Consider the following 23,628-nt stretch of genomic DNA (forward strand, 5'->3'; position numbering starts at 1 on the left):
TCTCCATTTCTAATTAAATCAGCTCCTCGGTAGCCACATCCTAATGGGTGAGTTACACCATACTTGCAATGAACTCAATAACCAAGTCTTTCACAAATGACTTGTTGTGAATCTCACTTCTTTCATTTGTGAAATTAATTTTTTTAAACCTAGACAAAATACTTTACATTTATCCTCATCAAAGTTTACCTTGGTAGTTTTGGCCCTCGACTGCAAGTTGTCAAGATGCTCTGAATCCTATGTCCTGTCGCACATTAGCTATCTTTACTTAGCTTTGCATCATCTGCAGATTTGATTAGCCTGCCTTCCTTGTCTGCACTCTAGGACATTTATTTTAAGGAAAAAAAGAAGTCCAGAAGAAGAAGGTCTATCACAAAGGACTTCAGATAGGGCTTGGTAGGAGGGAATCCATTCCAGAGTACCACATCCATATCTAAGAAATTATAGAAAAAATAATTTTTGAGTTGAAAGGGACAGATTAGATATTTTTTTCTCTGATAGCTCTATTAATAGACAAGCAACTGAATTTAGAGAAATTAAGAGGTTTTGCATATAACCACAGGGCTGATTACTGATGGAACTTGATTCATAACCACGGTTGCTGATTGTTAACTTTTTTTTTTTCTTATCACACTACTAGAGGGGATCCCTAATGGCCAAGAAGACATCCCCAATTTGTTTCAAATAGTTTCTTGACACAATTTTCTTTTCTGACAACTTGCCCCTTTCTCCTAAACAGCAACACAAAAAGAAATTCCAGTGAACTTCCGTTCTTATAAGCTTGGTTTCATTTCCACTGACTTATATGGACAAATCCTAACAGGAAAAAAAAAATGGCATGAGAACATTGCTCACCTGACATAAGTCCTATGTGCAAAATAGGGCATATTAATCCTATGAAAGGTAAAATTTTGGGCAAGGAAGTAAATATTTAGATGCAGGCAAAAGAATATAGTATCTGTTATGTGTAGCATAACTCTATAGACATGTTAGTAGAGAGAGGAGACAGCATTCTTTTACTTTGCACCTTCTGGATTCATAAAAAATATGTGAATACCCATGAATGATACAGAAGAGAAAACCCAGAATTGATTTCATAAGAGTCCTTGTACCTCCCTACAACAATGGGAGGAGAGCCTTGTGGATAACAGGGCTGGACAGCAGGAGAGAGTCATTCAGTGACCCAGGAGGTACTTTCCATGGAGGTGTCTTCTAAAGGGGAAGAGGTAGTTCCTGCCCCCATAAACTTTGTACTGATTTAGTCTCAGGAGATGCCCATTTGTTTTAAGAAAATTACCCATACTTCATCAGAAGATTTATATATATATATAAATATATGTATATCAGATATGTATATATATCTGATAATTTATACTTATAATTTATATTAGAGGTATCATATCATATCAGTAATAATGAGGTTCAACAGTGAAAGTCTAAGTGCTACGTTAAATGTAATGAACACAAATCTAAAGGAATTACTGAAGTAGCTCTTGGAATCACCTCCTGTCTTTTTGAAATAATCTAATTATGGTTCTTTTATAGGCTGAGCAGGTAAACCAGCAACTGGCAGGAATCAGATGAGATTCCTACAGAGGTATTACAGTTAGTTAGTCACCAAGAGAATCCCAGGACATGAGAGGCAGTGTAGCTGCACTCTGGCTTGGACTCTCACTTTTGCCCTCATTAGCTTTGTAAACTAGTTATGAAATTATTCTTGGTGTTCTTCCCTGAGGGTAATATGGGAACTTTTTCTTAGCACTGCTGTGAAGATTAACCGAGGTAATAAGTATAAGGGACTTAACACTGAAGCCACTAACATGCTTCTATATAAGCATTGCGATAAATTTGTTTTAATTCTGTCTCTCCACATCCATAATTCACCTAAGTGACTAACCTGGGGACTTGGCCTCATTCCTTTTGACCTTGTGTCTGCCACACAGCAGGTGCTCAATAAGCCCTCAATGAACTGAATGGACTTGCCCAGTATGACTACCAACATCAGATTCAACTCATGACAGATCTATTTGCTGACTTGGTCAGATTTAATTTAATTAAAAATACAAGAACTAGAGCACTAAGGTTTTTATCAAACTTACCCTCTGAACATTCATTATAAAACTGTAAACATAGAAGAGGGTCTCATTTAGTAAAAGCTTATGCTATAATGTCAGTTCTATTGTTTTTTTTATAAATTTTTTTTAAATTTATTTCTAGGAGAGAGAAAGAGAGAGGGACAGCATGAACAGGGGAGTGTCAGAGAGAGAGGAAGTCACAGATTTTGAAACAGGCTCCAGGCTCTGAGCTGGCAGTCAGCACAGAGCCCGACGCGGGGCTCGAACCCACGAACCGCGAGATCATGACCTAAGTGAAAGTCGGACGCTTAACCGACTAAGCCACCCAGGCGCCCCAATGTCAGTTCTATTGTTGAAAACACCTTAAATATTAGAATGCTCTTATTGGCAGTTTTCTGAAGGCATTATTACAATTAACTTTAGCTCTCAAAACTTCCTTGTGCAACTTAAACGCTTCTTTTAGGCATATATTGTTATAAATCAAATTCTGTACATATCTGTGTCATTTGTATGTTTATTTAAGCCTCAGGGTTTGCAATCACTCACTTCAAAGCCAATAATAGTTACCTTATTGAATCTGTTTTTCTTATGGAATCTCAACAGGTGGTCTGCCTGTATTACTTCCCCAATGATTTTAAACAAGTTATTTTCCTTCTTTTTAACAGCTGGAAATACTGAGGCTCAGAAGCCTACCTAAGGCTTTGTAGCAGATGCTCTCAGTCCACTGATGATGTAGATCCCTTAACCATTAAAAAAATACCATTAAAAATGTTTATTCATTTATTTTGAGAGAGAAAGCCCATGCATGGGGAAGGGGCAGAGAGAGAGACAGAGACAGAGAGAGAGACAGAGAGAGAATTCCAAGCAGGCTCCATGCTCAGTGCAGAACCTATGCGGGGCTCCATCCCACAAACCATGAGATCATGGCCTGAGCTGAAACCAGGAGCCAGATGCTTAACTGACTCAGCCACCCAGATGCCCCTCCCTTAACTATTCTTGTGCAGTCAGATTCCCTGTGTGCTCTCACTCCTGACACCCAGTACCTGTGTCTTTGAGGCCCTCAGGCTGCTGGAGCCATCATGATCTGCAGCTGAAGAGCTGATAGTGTCTAGGAACTTACATCCTCCAGGGTCAGCCTTTAGCCACCAAGTGAGGGCTGCTCTGGACAACTTGAAACACTGCATCTGGAGGGGACTGTACCAGATACCACCTTAAACACTCACCTCATAGTACTTGATATTGCACCCTTGGTTGTTTTTTAAACTTTAAACTTTTAAATTTCCCTACTCCCCTGTCAGCTTCTCCCTGGAACATTTTCTAACAATTCACTTTTATTTAAATCTTTGTCTCAACACCTGGCTTCTGGGGAACTTGATCTACTGGATCTTTTTTTTTTTTTTAATCTTTTTCTTTTTCTTTTTTTTTTTTGAGAGAGAGAGAGAGAGAGAGAGAGAGAGAGTGTGCAAGCGCGTGAGAGAGAGACAATCCCAAGCAGGCTCCATGCTGTCAGTGCAGAGCGTGATGAGGGGCTCTGTCTCACAAACCATGAGACCACGATCTGAGCTGAAATCCAGAGTTGGATGCTTAACTGACTGAGCCACCAGGTGACCCTGAGGACTCAGTCTTAAAAAAAAATTATGTGACTCATAAATGGCAGAAATGCATTTCAAACTCAATTCTGACGAAGTTCAAGATCAATACTCTGAAATCCCTACCTTAGACTGCTTCTCCTCACAATGAGACAAGAAAGAAACAGGAATCTGATACGATTGGTACAGAGATTTGCTTGCTGATCTTTTCCCCCAGGCACCTCTGTACGTTCTCTGAGTACCAGCCAAGGCCACATGACCAGCCTCTTCTCTTCTTGGGAAGTTTCTCCACAGGCTCTCTCAACCTCTAACAGTGTAAGCCTCTGGCTGATGGCTGCTGCCCCAAGGAAGTGATAGCCAAGGGCAGGACCACAGCCGCAGAGGGACATCTTGCATAACCAGATCAAATGCAAGTCAAACTGGGCTCCTGTCAACTAACTGCAGGAATCAACCAGTGGTCTATGCAGTATCTACTGAATGCCACTGTGGGCTCAGTGGCAGCCAGTCTCTCATTACAGCCTGGAATTTCAGTCTTCTCCTTCTTTTCTTTTTTTTTTTTTTTAAATGTTTTATTTATTTCTAGGAGAGAGAGAGAGACAGCAGGGGAGGGTCAGAGAGAGAGGGAGTCACAGACTGAAACAGGCTCCAGGCTCTGAGCTGGCAGTCAGCACAGGGCCCGACGCGGGGCTCGAACCCACGAACCGCGAGATCATGACCTAAGCGAAAGTCAGACGCTTAACCGACTAAGCCACCCAGGCACCCCTCAGTCTTCTCCTTCTACCTTCTGGTTTAAGGCATCAGTTGACTCTCCCTATATCAGAGGCTCTGATTTTGGGTTCATAGCAATTCACTCCCAACCAACATGTTGGAAAAATCACCCCCTAAATTCCACAGGGAAGAATTCTATTTTAGATACATCTCATGTTAATGAAAGTACTTAATATTCTTATTTTTCATGAAGGTAAGGCTTTTAGGCCTAGGAATACAGGGTTTTAGCATCCATCCATGGAAATAAGACAAGACAGGGCAAATGGAGAGTAGCTACACTTCTGCCTTTCACACCCATAATGGCTATAGTAAACATGAGTTTGACATACAGATATAGCCAAGGTAGGCACAGAAATGAATCCAGCTCTTCTATTCCTCGATCAGAGCTTTCCAGGAAGTCAGGCTTAATGATAGCTGCGAAGGGTGAGAATGTTAGTCAACCATGCTTATGAAGTTCAGAGCAAACATCCAGAGAATATGGTGCTGGCATGGCTCACACGGGCAGCTGGGCACAGTCATACACCAGCCAGGCCTGTCAGAGCATGGCCCATTGGGGACTTCCCTGCATTCTACTCCTTGCTAGCTCTGGCCAAACCACCTGATGTGGAGCAGGGCTCTCTGATGGACTCCTGCCCATTTCCCTATTCCCCTGCTGTCAGCACACTGTCACCAGCTATTGTTCAGAAAAGCATGGTGCCTCTTGATCCAACCAAGGAAGCAGCTGGGTCAAAGGCTAAGGCTAAGTAGATGAGAAGGGAGGGCATGTTGTAAATGTTAAGCAGCAACAAAATGGTTCTTTCCTTTACAAATGGCCTCTTATTAGATGTTGGCGACGATGTAGAGAAACGGGAACCCTCTTGCACTGATGGTGGGAATGCAAACTGGTGCGGCCACTCTGGAAAACAGTGTGGAGTTTCCTCAAAAAATTAAAAATAGAGCTACCCTATGACCCTGCAATAGCACTACTAGGAATTTATCCAAAGGATACAGGAGTGCTGATTCATTGGGGCACATGTAACACAATTTATATAGTAGCACTTTCAACAATAGCCAAATCATGGAAAGAGCCTAAATGTCCATGAACTGACGAATGGATAAAGAAGATGTGGTTTATATATATAATGGAATACTACTTGGCAATGAGAAAGAATGAAATCATGCCATTTGCGGCAATGTGGATGGAACTGGAGGGTATTATGCAGAATGAAATAAGTTAGTCAGAGAAAGACAGATATCATATTTTTTTACTCACATGTGAAACCTGAGAAACTTAACAGAAGACTATGGAGGAAGGGAAGGGAAAAAACAGTTTCAAACAGAGAGGGAGGCAAACCATATGAGGCTCTTAAATACAGAGAACAGAGTTGATGTGGGGGGCATGGAGGAGAGGGGAAAATGGGTGATGGACATTGAGGAGAGCACTTGTTGGGATGAGCACTGGGTGTTGTATGTAAGCGATGAATCATGTGAATCTACCCCCAAAACCAAGAGCACACTGTGTACACTGTGTGTTAGCTAACTTGACAATAAATTATATTTTAAAAAAGTTAAAAAAATTAACTAAAAAAGAAGACCTCTTGTTTTGGGGGAGACCAAGGCTCTCCAAAATATAGAGTGGTCAACATCACCAATCAATCTCCGATGATGTGAAAGTGTTTATTCTTACACATAGCACATGGCTAGCCAGAAGACAAATGCTCTAAACATTATTTCTCATTCCACAAATTTGCAAAGTTTTACAAAAAGATTACAGAATACAGAAAATACGAGTTTTTTTCATATTCAGAGATTAAGAAACTACGGATTTAAGCAGTATAACTTTGAATTTTAATTTTGAGAATGTCATACTTTAAGATGCGTTCTCACTAGAAAGTTGGAAAGACCTGATATTTAAGGAAAGGAACTGGGAAAATTGACCTAGCTATCCATATAATCACTAATCAGAGTTTTCGTAATCTAAAGTTCAATGTCCAAAGGGGCAGAGAAAACTTGGATTTGGGATCTGCAGACCTCATTATACCTCTCCCTGTCTGTCAATATTTGAGATGATTTAATCAGGTAGGTGAGGCACAGATAAACGTGGTGTCTGTCTGTGGGGGTTGGTGCTGGGTGACTGGTTCTTTCAACGCGGGATGGTAGGCAGTGGCTGGTGCATGGGGTACAGAGTTCAGTCACCTGAAAAAAGGTTGACAAGACTAGGGAGGGCATCAGGCTCTTAGGTATTGGTATGTAGGGCAGATTTCTGACCTTGATGGCATCTGAAGTATATAGCAGAAAAATGAGATCATTCCATCCACAGAGGAAGCCCACAAATCAGAGCTTAGAGTAGGGCACACAGATACTTAGGGCTTCTTAGAAGACACTGGTTCTAGCTTCTATAGCTGCACAGCTATTTCCAGACCTTTCCCACTGGAAGGGGATCCTAATTCAGTCTGGTTAAAACGAGATAACAGAGCACTAGTGACAATTGTGGGCTATGACTGGAAAAGTCCAAGGTCAGAATTTACATTCTGGTTCATTCATTCACTCAAGAAATAAATGAAGATCTACTACATGTATCAGAATACTAGAAGGAGGCAATCGAGGGATGAGCAAAATATCCTTCATAGATTTTAAGGTTTGGTGAGGGGAGTTTTAAATCCATAACACTTTATTACACAAGGTACACGGTGGTCATTTTGTCAATCATTTATTTGAAAACAATTACGTTGCCTATTTCAAGACCAATCCAGCCTTTGTCACATAACTTAAAACATAGATATCATTATAACGTCATTTAGAAGATGGACGCACAACAAATGTTACTTCTCCTATGCCCTGATCCTACTTCCTCTTCCTATCCCCTTGTCCAGCCTTTTGGTGAGAGATTCTATTAACGACATCCTAAAACATTTCCTTCATGGTTAGGACATGATCCACCATGATCTAGTACCTGCAAACCTGCCAAGAAAATGTAATGAAGACACTGTAATGAGTTAAGGTTAAGGCTTAAGGCCAATCAGTAAGTTGTTGTATAAACAGAAGCAGAGACTCCTGATAGATGTATCTGGTGAAATACTGTGGATTCATTTGAACAGATTTGAGAAATATGAACCAGAGAAAACTGATTTGCAGCTGAGGCTGAAGAAGAGCTCCAGGCCCCTGGCCCTTGCAGTCTGTACAGTGACCACCAGCCAGGGCACCACAGAATCGTCACTTTGTATGGTCAATTGCATCACATTTCAAAGTGTGTTTACGTTACACATCATTACTGCCTTTACGCTGCTAACGACAGGTCATGAGGAAGCTTCTCTTTGGGTTTGAGAATGATACTGTTGACAGCATTACTTCAACACCCATACAAGTGCTGGAAAAGCCAAAACAGGAAGGTGATGCCTGCTGCTTGTGAAAGATGAGGGTCATGGCTGCTGGGGACTGCCTGATGACAAGTTAGAAGCATAGGCCATGGATAAGCTGGCAGTTGTAAGGAGCAGGGGTGAGGCCTTAAAAGATGCCTTTGCTGATGGCTCTGAAATACCTAACATTCTTTACCATATAGAGATTAAAGTTAAGGTTTAAACTGAATTAACTCTGGGGAAATAACTCACTGACTTAAATCACAGTGAGGAGGAAACCACCAACAACAGGTTCTTCCCAAGAGGGTTTTCTAGGGAAAAGGTGCTGGGTGGTCGAAGGATACTAGATCCCATGTGGTGGAGGACGATCTCAAGCAGAGGCTGTGGGCTGGTCCGAGCTGGTCTGAGCTGGCCCGAGCTTTCTGCACCAGAGGCAGAAAAGCCCAGTGTGGCAGAAAAGCCCAGTTTGGCGCAGCCAAACGTGGGTTAGCCTCCAACCAGAGGCAGGAAGCCCAGTGTGTCCATGAGTAGAGGCCCTGGCCACATTATCAAATCCATTATGTTAACCTAGTTCCTGTCTACCCCGTAACAGCAGCCCCAATTTAGACTACTGAACCAAGGTGGCGGGGACACACTTTGCATACCAGGACTGGCTCATCCGGAGAGAGTTGGGGTCTGAGGTGGAAGAGTAGAAGTATAGTCCATCATTAGCATGCGTGAATTGAATGTTCGAGGTTCAGATTATTCTTGGGTGGTCCCAGTCCTTTCATTTACTAATTAGCTGAGGCTCAAACCTAATCACTCACACTGCCAGTTGCTTTGTAGGGGTGAGTCACTTAGCTATGTGTAAGCCTCACCGACCTCCCAGATTCTGCCCAGCACAAGGCTTTGCTGCTGTCAACTTATCCTGCGTATATTTCATTGCGCTCCATGAGGTAGGTACATACTCTACTGATGATACAATATCTGGAGGTATGTCCAAGTCTCAGGATATAGTCATGAATGTCTGGAGACTACATGGGGAGAGAGCCGGGTCTTCGTTCCACGGCAGATCCTCAGTGCACGGTAGCCTGAGCCATGTGGCAGAGGCAGGAAGCTAGCTGTGTGGCTCAAGCTGGGCACAGGCAAGAGTTCTGGAAAATGGTACAGAAGAAAGGAAGCTTCGCTGTTCTGCCTTATCAGTGTCAGTATGTCTCCTCCCCTACAGAGCACCTCCTACCACTTCACTGCTAACAGTCCGAGCCGCATTCTCAGACTTCCCTGTATTAACAGTGAGTCATTGCTGATGCTGATAACCTTCCCTAAAAATATGATGGATGGAGTAAGAAAGCTCTGCCAGTTCCTGAAGTCAAAAATCCACATGTAATTGGATTCTAAGTACCAGCGATTCTGTCTCCTCAAAATCTCTATGATCCATTTTTTTTTTTTTTACCACAACTGTCACATTTATATCATCTCTCTCCTGACCTATTAGAGGCATCTTCCTCTACATCCATCTCTCTCAAATTCACTTCCATCCTACTACCAGTACTATTTCTAAAGTGAAAACCTAGCAGTGTCATTACCTTGCTTAAAACTCTTTAGTAACCTAAGAGGATCACAATGAAATAATGTTTACTTGCTTTCTCTTCTGTAAACCATGAGCTCTTTAAAGGCAGGAACAGAAATTTAAAGTTCATCCTTGGGTCCATAAAAGTGCTCGATTAAAACTTGATGAAAGACTGTTTTGTGTCATCATCTGCAGAGGTCTGTGCTCACATCTCCCACTCCTGCACCACTTAAATTGTCAAAACCATGAGAGACTCTTGAATGCTGACAAAAACTGAGGACTGATGGATGTGGGGGGAGGGGGGGATGGGCATGGAGGAGGGCACTTGTGGGGATGAGCACTGAGTGTTATGTGGAAACTAATTTGACAATAAACTATTAAAAAAAAAAAAATTGTCAAAGCCAGGAGCTCCTCAGCCTGGCCCGCTACGCCCTGCTGAGCTTCCGTGTCGAAGTGGTTTGTGAGACCATGAGGATCAGGTGACACGGGGTTGCTGATATACGTGGACGCAGGCCTTAGCATGAGAGCAGACTGAAGGTTTCTTCTTGCCTCTTGGTGACAGTAAAGACAGCAGCAATCTAGAGTTCTGTGGTGGTTTTCTTCACTTTCAGTATGGATGGAAAGCCCAAAAGCGCTCCCTCTTGAAATCATTTAATAGGCGCACCATTTACTGGTTACCAACTCTAACCATGACTCTAATACTTGATTGACATATATCTTACAGGTCCCGTGGGACCTCACTGTTAGGGGGGTAAGGCTCATTAAAAAAAAAGAAAACATTAAAAAAAAAAAGCAATGTTCCTTCCACTGGGTCATTATTTCTTTTGTTAGCAATGAGAACAGAGGTGTCTTTTTTCCTATATAAGGGCTGTGTCAGTTGTATAAGTTTATAAAAAATGTTCAAAGACATGCAGAGAATATTATTTTGAGAATCCTGATTCCTTTAGGATGTAGCATCTCACTCGTAGAGCACATGTCTTACCTTGACTGATATAGAATGATGTAGCATGTTTTAATCTTTAAAGTGATAAAATACTAATTATGTGCTTTGCCTGGAAGCCATGCTGTGTGTGTGTGGGTATACATATAGATGGATGGATGGATGGATGGATGGAAGAATGGATGGATAGATAGATATCCACACACACATACATATATAATATACATTATACATAAATATTATATAGGCAATTTATACATATTATACACACATATACACAAATAATGTTCCATCATTAGGACTTCTGCATGGCCTACAGCTTTGAGAAGAACTATGACTAGCAGGATATGTCTTACACTTCCATCTCTTCCCTTTCTCTCCATATACCATCTTCATTCCTCAAGGCCCAGAAAGACCTGCCTTTTCCACAAAGCTTTTGCTATTGCTAAGCTTCTATAATTTAACTCCAATCTATTGACCTAGGTTTACTTCCAAAGTGAATAATTACAAATATAGTGCTCATGTATAGCACACTCTGGCCAAATGAATCATATGCTCTCTGCAAAGTAAGTGCTCAGAAACTAGCTGTTGAACACTACCTGTGTAAAATAGAACCACTCGTCACCTAGTACAGTACCTGCACATAGGATAAACTCAGCAGCTGAGCAAGACGTTCTCCACGTACACCTTCTACCTACACCTGTGCACTTCTGTTTAGGTTGTTCCTCTATCACATCAACTGTTCCTAGAGTCACCTCCTGCTCTTCTCAGTCTTTTAAAAAATTAAACGAGTATTCTAGTTCCTGCTGAATAACACTGACCTCCTTCATGAAGTTCTAATTCACTACAGCAGGAGGTGACCCTCTACACTTGGCTCCTCCTAAGGAGTGTAGTTCGGGCCACTATTTCAGTTGTTAATAGACATTGTCTCACATGGCAATTCTTTGTGCAGATTCCTGATCTCTTAACTCATGATAACTTCCTTGACAGAAGAATCACTATATTCCCTGTAGCCCTAAGTTGAATCTTTGAAAACAGAAAGCTCTAAAAAAAAATATCTGTGCATTGAACTTGAAGTAACTATTCCAGTCCACCTTGACTGACTCTTTTTCAGAGCATCTTGACCATATGTATTCATTGCACAATTTAGACCTTAAAGCTACACTGTTTCTCATTAATTTCTAGCAGTTCCTAATGTCCCTACTAGACTGAAATCCTTCAGGGCAGCGGCTAATATGCTCCCATGTTTGGCTGCTGAGGTCAAAAAGGATGCTCAGTTGTAGACTGACTGACATAGCAGAGATGTGACCTAATTTATAACAGGCAATCCTTTGAAGAATATTTCAAAATCTTTATGTACATTTCTCATTAAAAATCATCATCCCAGGAGCAACAGTTTTGATGCAGCCAGTTGACAGTTTAACGTGTGAAACCCCTCTGAAAATAAGGCACTTCTAGTCATTCCTGATTTTGGAGTAAGAAATTCTCCCTGAGTGTGTGTAACTGGTCATGAGGAGCAGATGTAGAGACTAATGTTAAGGATAAAAGACAAAGAGAGGACACCTATTACAACATCGGAGCTAATACAATGGTGCACTGTTCCGTGTTTAGCTCTCATTAAATTTCCCATAGGGCAATTAGACTTAATGAAAAATCCTCTCAGGGCCGGTATATTTCTAACTGCTCATCTGCCCAAGCAAGAAAAACCTTGCTCCAGGCTTCAAGTGCCAACCTTCCCTAGGCACACAGATGTGTCATCTTTTACCAGCTCCTGGGCAACTTTTCTCCAAGTAACACTTGCCGCATCCCTTCCCCAGCTGTATCACATCTTTCCCTGGCCAAACGGAACTCAAATGAATGATTTCATGGTAAAACTGCAGTGGTGGCAGGGGTTTTTTTCCCCTTTTTAAAAAATTCTTACCTGTATTTTTAGTCTGCCTTATATAATGGGGGAGAACATAAAAATAATTTGGCTACAATCTGGACCTGGCAGAAGAAGGGCCACATGGCCCCTGAATGTCATCTGAGATTCAAGCCATGTCATGTCACGTGACCACTCTGGCAGAACTCATCAGATAGACAGCCAGAACTGGTAAACACACTCATGTGCGTGCATGCTCATGTTCAAACGTGTTCATCTACACCTTCTTATGTAAACATCATACTCATCCACAACAATCCCTGGGCCATTTTAAGGTAGAACTTTGAAGTAGCCCCATATTCCAAAAGATTTTTGGTTAGCCCAGTAAATTAAAAAAAAAAAAAAAAAAGAAAAAGAAATTATTTCCTTCGCTAAATTACTTATTATGTGTAAGTACTGGTAGGCTACATGATTTGTTTACTATAAAGCCAATGAATGTTCTTATCTCTATTGCCCCCACACAAACAGAGCCAATAAAAAACTACCAAAAAGCAAAACAATAAGCAAACATAAAACCAGCTAATGGCAGTGTTTTTTCCACTCTTCTTAGGAAGTGAAAGGTTTATGTCAAAGCTAAAATGTCAAAGCAGCTGAAATAGATGCTCTTCGTCGCCTCTCTAGGTCTAACATGTAACTTGAGCTCTAGTCTTTCAGCTGGGGCTACATTTTTAATTTTCTTTAAAGATTTCCTTTGCCATACTTTTCATTTCACAGGTTTTTTGTTTTTTTTTTTTTAATTCCTCAAGCCTTGCCCAGTGGAGTGAAAGCCACCTTAATGAAGAAAGTAGAGATTAAACTACCATGACTTTGGAACAGCAGAGGATCTCAGCTGTAATTCTTTGGCTCAGAACCAGGGTCTAAAACCAGCCATGGGAAAAGCTGCTGACATGGAGCCTGCAATTCTCTCCATGTTTGACTTGCAGAATGTTGACATTGTAACACCAGAGAGACCCAAAAATATTTCAAACAATTATGACTTCTTTTCTATAAATATTTGAAAATTGCTTTAAAAGATAAAATAACATATTTTACCCTTCTTGGTTTTTTGTTGTTGTTGTTTTTTGTTTTGTTTGTTTGTTTTTTACTCTGGTGGCCCTCAGCAGCTCACTACTACGGATTTATTTTTGGCTCAAAGGTCAGGGAGGACATCTGAAGGCACTACCTCTGTTGTTAAACTGTGTTTTCCAGCATGAGTTGCCCAGTGAGTAGGGGAGTCAGCTACTCCTAAAGCAACAACTGAATGCAGTGTAATAGCACAGGAGAAATAGACAGTTTATTTCTTATGCTGATGCCCAAGCAAGAAAAAAACAATCACGCACTCAAGACAATCTTTTAAAAAGTCTCCTATCCCTTTATAAGCAGAGTTTACTTTCTGGACAGAAACATCCTTCTTCTCATTCCCTTTCATTATTCTTTTTCGCTCCAGTTATTTCTGCTATGAGACATACATTTGAATGTACTGAGACTTCACTAGGAAGAGGGTGTAAAAAAGGAAGAAGACTTATAGCGATGGCCAAGGAAATCATGAGTTCTGAGTACACTATTCAACTCTTTTCAGTTGTGTCCTCCTTCAAACTTTGCCAAATGGTAACCACCCAGAGTGTGAGAGGTGAAATTTATTTGAAACCTGCAATTTCTGCTCTCAGGGAATATGATCCAGAGACCTTAATTCTGAGCTCTGGAAATAGGTGATGATATCCTTAGTCATGGATGAGCAGAGTGATCAGTAGGTTAATAACCAACCCTCCAGTGCAATTTCAATATCTCTCCCAGGACCAAGAGACTTGGCTTGCCTTCAATATAAATGCCCTCAGCATGGTTTGATGTGAAAACATCAGATGCCAAAACTGTATTCCTCCTAAAACATCCACAGAAAAGTTTTCCCAGTTTACGATTTTAAAGCTAAGACCAGTTTCCTATTTGCTGTTACTTACAACTTAACCTCTTCTACTAAAAGCATCCAAAGAACTTATATTTAACAAAGTTCAGTGTTACTTCAAAATACCGGGGGTGGGAATGGGAAAGTAGAACTCACCTTCACTCCCAGAAAAAGCACTACTTGAGCTTGCCACTGCCAAGGTCAACAGCAGCTGCCAGAGATCCATACCTGTAGGACCTGCAATCATACAAAAACGAGCAAGGTAAAGTCAACTCAAAGCAGACCATTATCATTACATACTGTTTAAAAACTGGCTAAACTATGAATGAGTTGACATGCATGTCAGTTCCAGAAGGAATCTTAGTAAGTCTTTCATTGCCCCAGAGTTGCATATTATTATACTTTTCATGAGGGCAAACAGTAGGTTTGTAACAAATTCTATTTCCCATGGGTGCTTGCCTCAGGAAATAACGCGGACACTAGAGAGCTTCCCATCCTGGCCAACAGCCCTAGAAACACCTTACAACAAAGGACCGCCCCCTCCCCAAACTGCTTCCATAATAGGACCAGTGTGTTTTCACATTAATTTGATCTGGAAATAGAAAAACTTGTCAGCAGTATCACCAAGCATAGGGCCTTGAGCTGGACAGGCCATAAGAGGAAAAACACCACAAACCACTTATAATAGTAAAACTCCTCCAGTGTTTCCCAGTGAATAAAAGAGCTCAACTAATACTTAGAAGCCTGTGCTGATGAGCCACCATGAGGAGGTGTCGCTGGAAGGGAGCAGGAAGGAGAAGATGAGAAGCGAAAGAAAACAAAACGTGTGCTTCCTAGGTGGCCTGCCTAGGATACCCTGCCTGTCCTGGGTGTTTTCTGCTTTAGGAGGAATGCAGTCTCTGAAAGGCCCAGGAATGTGAACACCCCCTGACTCAAAGAAAGGTCAGTTGGAGGCCTTGCTATCTGAAATCCGCAGTGTGGCCACACCTTGATCCCTTCAGTTTGATGAATAGGGGAGCAGGTCATGCCTTAGCCAGCCCATACCTTTACCTGGAGGAAATAAGCTTCTTTGGAATAAATAAACCAGGTGTCCATTTCTAGGATCTCTGAAGAGACACGTTTGGGCTGGCTGAAAATGAACTCAGAACACTGTCCTGTGGAGAGCTGTTGCTACATCTGACAACTAGTGCCAACTGCTTAAAGCCTCGCTGCAATATTTTCATACAATTACATGACTTCACATCACTCAGGCTTACCTGATCATCACACTGGGAGCACCACCAGGGCCTCTACTGGCCTCATTTTCTCTATTGTACATTCTTGACAATAATGAAATAGCCGTTCCCATTACCCCTAATCAGGTTGAAATGATGAACGAGAACATTTGTTCTCATGGGTAATGGAAAGGTGTGGTTGCCAACGATGGCTGTGTAATTCTGAATAGGTATAAAGTGTTATTTCATACTTCCATTTCTAGATAGTGGATGGCCCATAATTTTTTTTGTGGTTGTTCCACATGATTTCTTGTTCTTAAAAAGTTCTAAGAAAACACATCTCTATATAAACTGGACATCTTCCTGCATCTGAATACCCCTATATTTGCCGATGGCATAAAGAACGCCCTCAAACACTGCCTTGAGGAGTCACTGACAGAACTGAGTGACACTGCACATGTCAATTACAAGACTGCACACAAATAGGAGTTGCAGGTATTGCAGCATCCATGTTTTAGGTTCCTAACCTGGAAGGCTCTGGGCTAACGGCCTTTGCATCATCCTCATCTGCTTTGCAAATGTGAACCACTGAGCAGTTCTCTTTATTTAGGTCCTTTACTTCTAGGTGAATAGGCTATGTGATCCTAGCTGGAAGTCTTCTGCAGAAATATGTAAAAAGGCTAAAAATAAATATGTTAAAGGCCGAAAGTGCCATCCTTTTGTTAACTGGATATTTCCTTTTAAAATTTATTTTTACAGGGTTTTTTTTTGTTGTTGTTGTTTTCTTTTTTTCTTTTTCTTACATAGGAAAAGCATTGAGGAACTGGGCTCTGTACAGGGTTAGTTTTCCTAGCAATCCCCCAACGCACTTAGTGTCAGGTACAGATACCTCCTCTGACACTTGCTTTCTTGATACCAGGTTGTAACAGAGAATTCCGATACGAGGCAATGTTTTTTGCTTCCCGAATGGATAAAGATATGAATAGGTTTGCCTTTCTCAGGAGGCTGCTTTCTCTAATATGGAAGTCACATCTTCAAATATTTCGAAGACAGTTGGCAGATGGCAGAAACAAGTGAATTTTGCTTCAGATGAATTGTAGTTGACTCCCTCTCATCCCGAAACTTTTGAAAGCTGGGGCCTGCAAATGAACTTCACCTCTTCCAAATGATCACAACATATCTCCATAGAACGCGTTCTATCTCATAAAGAAACAAACAAATCAGAATCCTTAGAGCAAAATCAACCAGACATCTGTTTGCACACCTCTACAGAAAAGGAGGTATTCAAAACTGCTAGCTTCCTCCTAGGAGAAGAGAACAGGTCATTGCACCGAGAGCATTGCGTAGGGCCCCAGGGCTCCCTCCAACTAGGGAGCGGAGCAGAAGATGAAGAGGTGTGGCTGGATTCAGGAAGAGCTACCTGCTTCATCCAAAGACCGAAACTCTCCTTCCACTGCTGCTGGCTCAGTGAGGCTGACTCTGAAAGCAGTCCCCCTAGTGAGTGGTCCCCAGAGCCAGCCCATGGCTGGGCTCATGGACATTGTGTTCAACTTGACTAGAGGCTGCTCCCTTCAGTTTTGCAGAACTCCATGTGGCAGCTTCTAGATGAGAGGAGCCTTCTTCATTAGGTTTTAGCTGAGAGAAAAATGTCTAGGAGAGGACAGAGTGCCAACACGTAAAGTCTGAAATTTTAATGTAGTCAGTCAGTGACATGCCGGTGTGAGAAGGAGAAAGTCCCATTATTCCCCTTCCCCAATATAAGTCTCTATACGAAGGCAGGTGCTCCAGAGGAATCTATCAAATTGTACCTCAGCCTACTGGGTTCTTATTATTGCAATGTAAATTTGTAATATTTTTCTAGGGAAAATACCTCTGTAAATTTCTACTGATATTTATGCATTCTTTGGCTATAGCCTCATGGCAAGATTTTCATTTGGGGTGGGGCAGTGGTTGGGTGGGGGAGACAAGCTTCTATTCTTGCATAATGGAACTCACACCATTTCCACTTTCAAAGCCTGAGGCATTTTGCCTGCCCATCCCCCCACCCCCCACTTCCACAAGGGAGAGCCAGCTGAGAAGCAGCGTAATCCAGCTGGTGTGAGTTTTCATTCTGTAAACTGCCCAGCAGACAACTACAGTTGTCCAAACTACAGTTGGGCCTGTGATATACTGACTTTCATTCCTTGGCTATAAAACAGCACATAAATACATGAGAAGAGATGGAGATTAAACATGATATTTCTTTTTCCAGTATGTTATAACCAACTCCAGGCCAAGAAAGGAATGGCTTCAATTCTTTTGATTTTAAAATGAACAAGTGTTTGTTGAATTCTTAGTTCTAGAATTATGTAGGCAACAAAGGAGACTATAAAAGCAATCATGGTTCTCTACTCCAAGAATTAGACAAGATAGGCAAATGAAACTGCAAAAAGAGGAAGAGTCCCTAAAAATGAAAGAAAGATCAGAGTGGGGAAATAATCAGCGACTACACTGAGGGCCTTAAAGTTAGAAATGAATGACAGAGAAGATTGTGCTAGATAAGGAATAGTGGGGATATGGTGTGAACATGCATTATGGGTAAGAGCTCAGGTGGTACAAATGTCCTGGGTACATCTCTGCATCTGATTAGTTCAGGGCAGCAGTTGGAGTGAGCTGGTGAGATAGAGAAAAAGGTTCGAAACTATAAATAAAGGAGACTAAAACTGGATTGGCAAAGGAGGACTAGACTGCACTTGATCTTAGTCAAAAGGCCGAGAAGCGATAAAGGAGGACTAGACTGAAATAGCATTTCAACCCATATTAATCAGAAAGTCACTGGAAATTTCGGGATTGGTAAAGCATATGCAAAGTGGATTTTTCTTAGGATAAATCTGTCCCTCGTATTTTCCTCAATAAGTATCACTGAGAAATACTGACAAGATTTGGTGATGACTGGATATAGGAGATGATAAAGAAAACATGTCTATTCTAAATGACTGAGTATATGTGTGGGTGAAAGATGGCGCTAATGACAGAAATCAGGACTTGGAACTGAGTTGTTTAGAAATGAGAAGGTTATTTAGAAATGTTATTTAGAAATGAGACATGACTGTCTTGGGATGCTTGGTATTAAAGTGACTTAACAGTAATAGACTTGTGGAAATGTTCGAAACGTCTGGTGGGAAGATGAAGGTAGGAGACCAAAGACTGGGAGAGAGAGTGAAGTCATTACTGGATTCCGGAGATATTTACATAGAGAGGATGAGTACCAGATGAATTTACTGTGAAGAAGACTAGATTATATCATGAAGAACCCCACATCAAGTTTATTAAAAGCAATCTTAAAAAGTATATTAAGCCATACAGGGGAACATGTGTTCATATCTGGTTTGTAATGTGGCAGGGACAAAATGAACCACCACCCACAGCCACCTACACCTTCTGATTTGTATCAAGTATTTAAAAGGAAAGAGGTCAACAGCATCCCCGGGAGAACGATGCTAGCATATTAATATATAGGAGGAACAGTATGAAAGATTAAGGAGCCTGTAGTGTCGTTAAGGCAAAATACCAGAGTGGCAACTAAATTGATAGAAATAATATATTCCCAAATTTTCATTTTATTGAACTAGCTATTCTGATACCAAAAAAGTAAGAGCTGATTAAAAAATCCCTACAAAAGCAGAAGTGTTTATATTGCAAAATCAAGACTCTAGTTAGATAACCTAATAAATGTGTACTTTTTGATGCAGGTGTTGATTAGTAATGAAATATTGCAAAACTGAATCAAGTTGATTTCCTGGTGAAGTTGTACTGAGAACTCAACACTGAAAAAGAGGCTAATCCAAAAGGGTGTTTGAAATGACCCATTCTAATTAGCACAGGGCACTTATTTGAATAGTTTGCACTTGTTCATGTTATTACCCACTTTTTATGGTGGTGGTCATTTGAAAATCCTTCAGACCCAAAATGCCCGAGGTCATGTTCTTTCTTTCCCATTAGTGAGAAAGAAAAAGTTCACAGTCATTACTGATTTTTCTAGTTTGCTGAGATTTCTGTCTTCTCAGGATCCAGTGGGGAATACAGGATAGGACATTATTTTAAATGTGTAATGTATGAGGGAAAAGGGCTTTTGGGAATATTATATATAATAAGTCTCCTTATTTATAAGCTATTCAAAGCATAGATCATATGTACCTGCATTAACCAATTCAGTTACCAATTCAGTGGCCACAAAGCACTGGAAACAGGGTTAATGCAACTGAGGAATTAAGTATGCAAAATTTTTACATAATTCCAAGTAAATAGCTTAATTAAGCACTTAATTAAGAATATTTGGAATAGGTTGAGATGTGAATCTAGTGTTTCAGCTGTAGATTTTATGAAATCTAAATACAGATCAAGTATTTCTGATGAAATGTTAGCATTCAAATTAAGATGTGCTGTAAGGGTAAAATATACATGGATTTAAGGCTTGGTACAGAAAAGGGGATGCAAAATATTTCAACTAGGTCTATGTTCACTATATGTTAAACTCATATTTTGTATTGCTTGGTTAAATAAAACATATTATTGAAAATTAATATTCCCGGTTTCTTTTTAGTTATTAAACGTGACCAGTAGAAAATTTAAAATCATGCAAGTGGCTTTCATTATATTTTATGTTTCTCTTTGACAACATTAATACACACATTTTGTAGTTTGTATGTTGTACTTGCATTCAGAAACATTAAACTGTTACAGTGGGCATATATGCTTTTGTAACAGAAACAACAATAAAAAATTATATTTCTAGGGGTGCCTGGGTGGCTCGGTCGGTTGAGCGTCTGACTTCAGCTCAGGTCATGATCTCACGGTTCGTGGGTTCAAGCCCCGCATCAGGCTCTGTGCTGACAGCTAGTTCAGAGCCTGGAGCCTGCTTCAGATTCTGTGTCTCCCTCTCTCTCTGACCCTCCCCTGCTCATGCTGTCTCTATCTCTCTCAAAAATAAATTAAAAAATACTTAAAAAAAATTATATTTCTAATGACATATAAAATCCTTATGGTTATATTTTAAGAGGTCGCCCCCAAATGTGGAATGATGGGGACAGAAGATTCACTGAAGAATTAGGCATGGTTATTTTTGTAGGTTTTTTTTAGGGTACTCAGTGTGCCTTTGTTTACCTTTAGAAGGGTGACAGTTCATACTCTGTCTCTTTAAGTCATAGACAGTGGTGCACTGATAAATGTGTAACAGCTGTCTCTCCAAAATTTAAAGAGAGAGAGAGAGAGAGAGAGAGAAGGACCATGATTGGTAGCACTTACTAGTTTCTTTGGTGTAAATCCCTCTACCAAGGCTGATTTTAAGCTACCAAGTCATTGAATCTGGGTTCCCAGAAGTCACTGAACATGGATTCACAAACTAGTACAAACTGGACCCAGCATACCACCAGCTCAGGAAGTGAATGATGTTATCTAGGCTCCATGCAGGTAACAGGTACAAAGATTAAACAATCTGCTGACATTGATATAAGATGTAAGAGACAGGACTACTGACTGAACCCTGGACACTTGATTTCATTTGATGCCATCTGTTTCACTGTTTGCTGATCACATTTAGTTAATAATCAATGACAGATACTTTCACAAGTCTCTAGAAATTAACATCAGCCTCTACCATAAATGTCATCTTTGACCGTCATTTACAGAGATGGTGGGCTTGGGGTTAAGTGCATGTGTTCTGGAGTCAGAGAGAGCTAGGTTCAAATCCTATCTTTACCAAACCTGTTTACTTGTGTCTAATATAAGGATGATAATCTTATTACCTTTTTCATAAGAAAATCAGGAGGAGATTAATGAGGTGTTCCATTTAAAGCATTTAGCATGCCCTTTGCATGTATCCAATAAATAGGTTATTTATTAGATTCTTTCTGATACTAGTAATAAATAAACTATGTTTTATAATGCTCCCATGGGGTGGATTGAGGGTGGGGTCCTCATTTATATATCATGAAACAGAAGCCTAGGTAGCTGGTAAAGCAATCAGTAAAGATGTCCTTGGGTAGCCACAACATGTAGGACTCCTTTCTTCAATCAAGCACTTACATCACATAAGGGTCCAAGGAAAATGAAGACCCATTATAATGTAATGTGTGCATCTCTTTGGGTAAAGCAGGAATGCTGCTCAGTTTTGCTTGGGTGTACAGGCAGTTGTGCCCCTTTGACATGGATGCCCAATCGTGGGAAATAATCTAGAGGCTGATTTTATCTATAATCACTTTCTCAGCTGCTGTAAAAGCCTATGTTGTTGTTACTGGGTCCAGATCATTTGTCTTGTGAATCATGGATTTCTAGAGCTGAGAATTGGGGAGATGAATTCCAATGATAAGAGGCTTAGCTTGAAGTTAGGACTCTCTCTGTGTGAATACAAAAGGCAGCTGGGTTATAGGAATTTTGGTCTTCACCTCTTTCTGGAGAAGTGAAAAAATACAGGCCTTTTCAGAACTAAATACTTAGTGCCAAACTAAGTGTGGCCAAACTCACCCAGTTCGATTCACTTGGTGCATCCACTGATTCACAATGGGGGTGTGACTCTCACATGGAAGAGAAAATCGATTGCATAGGTGCTTATTTGAACAATGTGATCCTTTTTATATCATACTTTACATCACTGCACCTACAAAGTCATTTTTTTTCCAAAACAGAATTTGAAAAAGCAAGCCTCTTACTGGATTTCTTCCGTGTCTCTCTCTTTTCACAAGTGGCTCTTTTTTAAATTATTTTTTTTTATTACTGTGATACATCATATAGAACATGGAAAATATACTTTAAACAAAGTTGAAGATGTTGGAATTTCTTTCAAACTCTCAGATGGAAATTGACTTTGTTTTACCTAATTCAATATAAAATAGGCTGTTGAAGACATGATCTCATTGAATGAAGTCTTCAGGCAAAAACATTATCTTGATGAGATTATAATGGGACAATGATTAGCACAGTAACTCACAGTGCACTAAAAGGAGTTACTAACAGACTCAGAAAACTTATAGAGCAAACACTGGGAGAAACTTTCCTTTCTTTTCATCAAGTCCAAAGTGAACTTGTTCTTTTAAGGTAAACAAGTTGAGAAACCAAGAGTGAGGCAATATGATCTTCTGGAAAAAGCATTTCTAGAGAAGGTGTCAGCAATCCCAAGCCTCAGTGCCAGCCAGTGCTGCCTGACTTGGTAACTCGGGCACTCATTTAATCATTGTAGGCCTCAGTTTCCTTGTGGGCACACCACCTGTGATTTGACAGGTGCCTTATTATTTCATTCACCTAGGCTGTGCGATGTAATGAAAGCCGCCATTCTTTGAGGACTACTCTTGTCCTGATGCTGCCAGGCTCCTCCTCCTCCTCCTCTTCTTTTAGCTATGAGTGACTGGGGGCAGGAGGTGTGCCTCACACACATGTTGTATCCTCAACAACTAGCCTTGGGCCTGACACAGGGCAGATGCCCCCCCACCCCGCCCCGCCCCAGATCTGCCCAATGAATAAGTATGCCAGGTGCCTTATTATTTCTTTCAACTTTTACAAAGACTCTACGGAAGACAGCCTCATTTTAACATTGAGGATACAAAAGTTTAGAGGACCTTTCAGAGGTTATGTGAATCCCTCCCCCCTCCAGACAGAACCATGCTCCATGTCTCTAAGGCCTGTCTTTACCTTCCCATGTTTCACTGTCAATGTGAAACCAGGCCAACTAAGCACATGAGCAGAGTACCAGAGAGACAGGAAAACTACAGAGAGCAAGATAAAGAGGAAGAGTAAAGTTTAGGTTCGAATTATGGACAGGGTCAGACCACAGTATTTTCAGTGCTCCAGGCCTGTCAAGGGCAGTAATAATTCATAAATGCTGACATAGCATTTTCTTTAGGAGTATTGCTCAAGGGATATAATATTCATCTCTAGTCCTTAGAGTCTTCAAGAGCACCTGGCCTACTGTGGGTATATTACTTAAGAGCCATGACATGGGGCATCCCCCACCTCCTTTAAGCCTATGTATATAAATAGAAAGGAGTCTATTTGGCCAGACTGACTGGCTGCCAGATAGATGGCAGACACGGGGCAGATCAATGTCAAGTCTCAGCTCCAGGAAGTTTATAATATACCACTTTACTCTTTGAGATCATGGGAGGTGTAACAGCTTGGACTTGGAACATTCATTGTTAATAGCTTCAATAGAAGATGTCTTCTAGAACAGTGCGGTGTCACAGAAATAGAAGGAGAGACACAGTGCCTACTTTTTAAATTTCCTAGTAACCATATTAAAAAAGAAATATATAAAATATTAATTTTTCTATATTTTCATAAGATATCTTATTTAACCCAATATATCTAATATAGTATCATTTCATCATC

At 40.7% G+C, this 23,628-nt stretch overlaps 1 protein-coding gene across 1 annotated transcript in view; it reads right to left on the reverse strand.

The window, feature by feature from the left end:
• GHR (growth hormone receptor) overlaps positions 1–14,303 on the reverse strand; it is a 141,373-nt gene extending 127,070 nt beyond the window's left edge. Inside the window, exon 1 of the mRNA XM_077763423.1 lies at positions 14,213–14,303. Coding sequence (XP_077619549.1) covers positions 14,213–14,303 — 91 coding nt within the window. The remainder of the gene's footprint in view (positions 1–14,212) is intronic.
• Between the last annotated feature and the right edge of the window lie 9,325 nt (positions 14,304–23,628).

The sequence above is a fragment of the Crocuta crocuta genome, unplaced genomic scaffold, assembly GCF_008692635.1.
Source record: "Crocuta crocuta isolate KB4526 unplaced genomic scaffold, BGI_CrCroc_1.0 scaffold4, whole genome shotgun sequence".
In the NCBI taxonomy this organism is placed as follows: domain Eukaryota; kingdom Metazoa; phylum Chordata; class Mammalia; order Carnivora; family Hyaenidae; genus Crocuta; species Crocuta crocuta.